The sequence below is a fragment of the Morone saxatilis genome, unplaced genomic scaffold (genome assembly GCF_004916995.1).
Source record: "Morone saxatilis isolate NCDOM2014 unplaced genomic scaffold, NCSU_SB_2.0 Contig12, whole genome shotgun sequence".
NCBI lineage: Eukaryota > Metazoa > Chordata > Actinopteri > Moronidae > Morone > Morone saxatilis.
The window spans coordinates 20,719,781-20,725,554 of record NW_023339674.1 but is presented as its reverse complement, the minus strand read 5'-3'; the positions used below and the strand labels follow the sequence as shown (position 1 = coordinate 20,725,554).

Genomic DNA, 5,774 nt, shown 5'->3' with positions numbered 1-5,774 from the left:
ATCCTGCACACTGGTCCTTTAATACTAACCCTGCAGCACTGGATAAAGAGCAAGTTTATGTCTGTTAATGTGGAGAACACCTCTCCATAAGCATTATGAATACATACAGTATATATTTATTTGTTGTCTCCAGAATGGCTCTTCTGCCCTTCATGCTGCTGTTATGGGTGGAAATATTCGGACTGTTCTGCTGATGCTTGAGGCCAACGCAGACCCGACGCTACCCAACAAGGTACGGCACTTGGAGCTGAAAGAGGAGATGATAAACAGACAGAACATGAGTAGATAAATAAACTTTTTCTCATGTGTGTTTTGCAGAATAATGAACTGCCTGCAGATCTTACAAAAAGCGATCGCATCCTAAAGTTATTACATCCAAAAATCTTAAATGGAGACAGCTGATGACCACCCGTCAGACTCCTGCCTTCATGCCTGCCTGTACCACACTGATGATGTGTACCGAGGGGAAAAGAAAACAACAACACATTGTCAAATCTACTCAACTACAATATGTACTGTACATGGTGCTTGCTTCTGATTGCGGCTGAAATTAAGCTGTCATATGTTGAATAAACCTGGACTAAATCTAGAGCAACACAGTGTGCAACCAAAATGCATTTGTCTGCCATGTGCATCATCACCTTTACTCTGTTGTTTTACAGTACATGCATTTATTTTTGTTTACCCCAGGTGTTGTAAGATTTTTTGCACACTTTTTGTTTGCCTTTTTAATAGATGTAATAAAGTGTAAATTTGTTATTCAAGCCATAGTGGCAGCGTGCATGTTTATTTAATGTATGAGGGTTGAGTCATTTTATTTTCAAATGTGTCAGATGTTCTGATTTTTATTTTAATTATAAAATAATAACTGTTTCAATAATTAAACTACTGAGCAGATATCACATATATAGCAACAATATGATTTAGTCATAATGACTAATCTTCACTAGAGGTCAGTATTTTAAGATGCACAGCACTGACAGTATGTATGTACACCTGTCTGTCACCTGTAACTCACTTGTATTGCGGTTTAATTTAGCAAAGTAAAATAATGAACTCTATATATTTAGTTACATCTGCGTAGTAACCTTGGCTGATTATATCTGTTTTTAAAAACATGACTGAAATATCGCGTTACAGGAGCTGATGAAGATAGCAATAACATTGTCACGTGACCACCGCGGAAGTCACAGTGTCTATTTTTGTTGACGCGGAAGAGAGACAAACCTAAAGGATGTTTTGCGATTGAAGTTAGTAATAAAGTTGAACTTAAATAGCAGGTGACAGGTAAAAGAAAGTGTTATCGGGATTATAGTTTTATGTGAAGCGACAGACTTTAGTTTGACCGACTTTAAAACGCTAATGGCTGGTGGTAATTTACAGGTGAGTGACAAACTTTTACTGCGCTACTTGGTTACATACGACGTTAACAATTCGGCTTTTAATGAACCACACCTGTCTGCTTCTCATCCTTTAAAATGGATTATTCAACGTATTAAGGTGCCAACATCTAAACGGAAAGAGGAAAGAGGAAGTTGTTAACAATATACGTAAAAACTAATGGCTTTATTAGTGCTTATTAAATCATTTAATCCTTCTTTATGGATCAGCTAGAAGTTTACACAACATTTGGGTTGCCAGGTTGTGGAAATCCTGGCTGATGATGTTGACCCCTTGTTAGTGGTGAAAAGAAAGTACATTTACTCGAGTACTGTACTTAAGTAAATGTTTGCTTGAGTATTTTTTTATTTTATGCTACATTTCAGAGGGAGAAGTTGCACCTTTTACACTTACCTACATTTATTTGGCAGCTGGAAAATACCCTTAATAGTTAAAAATGAATCCACTGGTTCCCAACCTTTATGACTTGTGACTCTTTACAATAAAGCAGTGTGCTGAGGTCACATTTCAGATGTGTATGAGTTGTTAGCAGTTCAGTCAAAGAGACGTTTCCCCAACTCTTCCAGGCCAAAAGCACTTTTTACTCACAAAGCAAAGATTAAAGAGAGTCCTTAATATGTATAGAAATTTGTGTACCAGAACTTTTGTTTTGTTCTTCTTTCCTCTCCCATTAATCACCTCATGACCCCGTTAAGTTGGGAACTACTGGACTAAACTACCCAACTGTACATAAAGTAGTTAGAACTAGCTCCACCCCGAGGAGCTACAACTGATGCATCAGTATTGGCAATCTAATGTATTCTTAGTAGTACTTTTATTTTTAGACTTTTTAGATTAAGTACATTATATAAGTAAATTATAGAATTTTACTTGTATTAGATATTTGTTCTGTATTGTACTTTTATTTTAGTGAATAATCATACTACTTGTTCCACCACTGCCCTTTCAGTACCACTTTATGATAAGGCGCCCTTTATAAAAGCTTTATAAGTTGCAAGCAGTGGCTTTATTAATACTTTATAAATCATTTACTAACTATTGAATATTCATTAATGTATGTTTAGCATTTAGGGCCTACTATTACTATTACCAAACAGAAAGCATAAACACCACCCAAAAGGATTTTTCACAACCTGGCAACCCAAACGTTGTTGTATTAGCTTCTAACAGTAAAGCATGTGTAAATGAGTTATTAACCATTAATAAGGACATTAGTGACTACTTATAAACCTTTTCAAGGGTTCCTTATTACAAGCTGGTTTCCTAAATTCGTGTTTTTCATTCTGTTTGTTCTCAGAAAGCTATAGATCTCGCAACCAAAGCTGCAGAGGAGGACAAAGCCAAAAACTATGAGGAGGCCCTCAGATATTATCAGAATGCAGTGCAATACTTCCTTCATGTTGTCAAATGTAAGGAGCTTAACCTGTGACTCCTATCAGTGTTTGATTTCTTACAATATCTGTGTGATTTCTGTGGTTTAAACCCCACATATATTCAACACAGCACCATGGTCTAAGCTACTTACTGTGTTGCAGATGAGGCCCAGGGTGATCGGGCGGCACAGAGCATCAGGGCCAAGTGTGCAGACTACCTGGACAGAGCCGAGCAGCTGAAGGAATATCTGAAGAAGAAGGAGAAGAGTCCTCCGGCCAAACCTGTCAAAGAGTCCCAGTCTGATGACAAAGGGTGAGACTGATCAATAATACTGTGGAATGAGTCAGTATCACAGTTTGTTTGCTGTGGTGACTTTTGTCAGCATGTTTAAATTTAGGCTCATGAGGGCCATTTTTGAGTATCCCTGGGGGGTTGTTGTACAGGTCCTGTAATTACTTAAAAAAAAACTATTTAATTTGGTACTCTTTATAGGAAAAATAGAGACAAAGACCTGGGACGGTTATTTTAGTTTTGTTAGTTTTGTTAAAGTCAAGATGAAATGCCATAAAAATCATTTTTTTTGTTTTCTTATATCAAAATCTAATTGTTTTTTCTCCCTGTAAAATGAAATGTTGTGCTTACGTAAGCTTGAACCAACCTATTTCAACCAATGATATCCAGACATCCACCCATCAATTAATCTTAATAAACTTTAAGCGATACAGAGCGAAGATTCATTAGCACAGGAGTGTTTCTGGGGGCTGGACCTCACTGATTACTGTACAAACACACACATATCACTGATTTGGGTGAAACTGGATCATAAAGCCAGACAGATGGATGGACTTGCTAAAGTAGTTAACTGCTGCTAACGGTGATGTTAGCAACCAGTGTACCAGGAATGTCTATCGCTTCCTGCACAAAATGAAACAAACAGGCCCCCACTCATAAAAACATTGCTCCAAAGACTTTCATTGAAAGAACTGCTGAAATCTGAAAGATCTACATACATTTATCAATTTATTATTGGAGAAGTTATACTGAAGATATGTTTTATGTCTTATGCATGTTTCAGTTAATGGGAATTATTTAGTTGAAAGTCCTATAATTAGTACCCAATTAAATTGAATTTATTTCTAAGAATTGAAACTATGGGGTCTGTGGAATCAAGTGTTACTGCATACCACTAAAAGACACAAATCATTGTTCACTGTTCAAAAAAGTGTCAATAAATCACAGTGTTGTTTGATTTCAGGGATGAAAATGGTGATGGGGAGGACGCAGAGAAAAAGAAGTTCCAAAATCAACTCTCAGGTGAACGACTGAACATCTGCATTGAATGAACATAGAGAGACATCAGTAGTTAAATGTCATGTGGGACCATTTCAGAAAATAAATAAATGGCTTTGATCCATACCTGTTACATAAAACGCCATCTCTCCCTCCCAGCAAAGGTGCCATTTGTCAGGAAAAGCGCAAAAAACGATCAAGTGGAACTATGTAGCTGGACTAGAGGGAGGCCAAAGAAGCCTTAAAAAAAAACGAAGCCTGTGATGCTTGCCCCATCAAAATTCCCTCATCCTGTTCAGGCCAGGTACGTGAAAAAACAGAAGTCGACCTTTAAAACCTGGGCCTGAAAATGAATAGTATTTAAGTATCAGCAGTATTGTTTGTGTAGGGAAAGGCGAACACGCTGTGGCGGGGGAATCGCTTCTGTTCGGCCCTCACCCCAGGAACAGGGAAGTCCTACACTGGCAAAAAGGCAGTAGCCACAGAAGCCAACAACTCCCCACGCTTCTTGCTCCATGCTCCCTCCCTCCCAGACCCTGGTGTCCAAGTGGTTGGGGGAAAGTGAGAAAGTGAAGGCCACCAGGTTCGTATGTGTTAAAAAAAAAAAGCAGGGAATATGATGAACTGACAATAAAGACAACTAAGGCTGTTTCTCTCTCCCAGGTTGGTGAAGAAACCTGTTAGTTTAGGGGCCGAGAAACACCAAACCCGCATTCCATCATGTTTTTATAAGACAGATCAGAACTCCCTCTCCATGTGCTCCAAAAGGAAGCGAGGAAACGAAGAAGTGAGCAAGCGCGGAATTAAGACCAGGAGTTAACTGCGTCCCCCAAGAATGCCAGGGTGAAAGCAAAAAAGAAAGAGCCAGCCTCAAAAATCTGAGCAAAAATCTGAAATAAGGCAAAGTAAACTGTTATGAGGTGTAAGAAATGGCGCATTCTCAAAAACCCCGCTCTCAGGTGTTGGGAATGATAACGATGGGATCCCTGGTCCTGGGAGCTAGAAAATATAAACCTGGACGCCTGGACCAGCATGCAAGGAGAAGGTTATGGTTTTAAAAAAACTAATAATGGCCTGGGTTCTCAAAAACCAGACATTTAAGAGGTTAATGCTTTATAAAAACCTGATTAACATCTTTTGTCTGTCCCCTAGGTTTGAAAAACGATCTAACATTCCTCCTGGCCGAGGAGCCAAGCGCCCGCTCCTTGCAATGGTTCAATACTGCAATCTGGCTCCACCCCCAAACAAACCTGACCGAGGGGCAGACTTCGTCAAAGCTCTGGGCCCAAGAAGGACGTGAGGGTTAACTCTTGAGGCGGACGTCGAGTGTTAGTCGTTGGACGCCTCATAGCAGCCTGTCAGGGAAAGATTCAGCTCCAGCCACCTCACTTCCAAAAGAAGGTAAAACACACCAACGCGGGACGTTTGGTCCAAAAAAGCGGCTAGCTTGCTTGCTGTTTTATTCTGAAGTCTGTCGGAACTCCAAGCAGGCAACATAACATGTTCCAAAAATATAAGAACATATCTCAGCCAGCTATGTGGATGGATTTAGTCTTTCAATAGCATACTAGGTTTCTTTGGCTGATCCCGCTTCCAACTTTTCATCTAGCAACCATAAAATCAGGTCACATGTAACTGACATTTAATGAAACACCTGCCTCGAACACCCAAAGTAATGAAAAAATCCTGTCAAACTAGGAACATAATAA

General features: G+C 39.2%; 2 protein-coding genes across 3 annotated transcripts in view; both read left to right on the top strand.

Moving 5' to 3' along the window:
* ankrd29 (ankyrin repeat domain 29) overlaps positions 1-723 on the top strand; it is a 5,055-nt gene extending 4,332 nt beyond the window's left edge. For both annotated transcript variants that reach the window (XM_035652680.1, XM_035652679.1), the window contains 2 exons: positions 134-232; positions 319-723. In XM_035652680.1, the coding sequence (XP_035508573.1) occupies positions 134-232; positions 319-402 (183 nt within the window). In that variant the 3' untranslated portion in view covers positions 403-723. The remainder of the gene's footprint in view (positions 1-133; positions 233-318) is intronic.
* A 457-nt stretch (positions 724-1,180) lies between these two features.
* LOC118321753 (vacuolar protein sorting-associated protein 4B-like) overlaps positions 1,181-5,774 on the top strand; it is a 7,840-nt gene continuing 3,246 nt past the window's right edge. The window contains exons 1-4 of the mRNA XM_035653230.1: positions 1,181-1,383; positions 2,699-2,810; positions 2,937-3,087; positions 4,031-4,089. Coding sequence (XP_035509123.1) covers positions 1,363-1,383; positions 2,699-2,810; positions 2,937-3,087; positions 4,031-4,089 — 343 coding nt within the window. The 5' untranslated portion in view covers positions 1,181-1,362. The remainder of the gene's footprint in view (positions 1,384-2,698; positions 2,811-2,936; positions 3,088-4,030; positions 4,090-5,774) is intronic.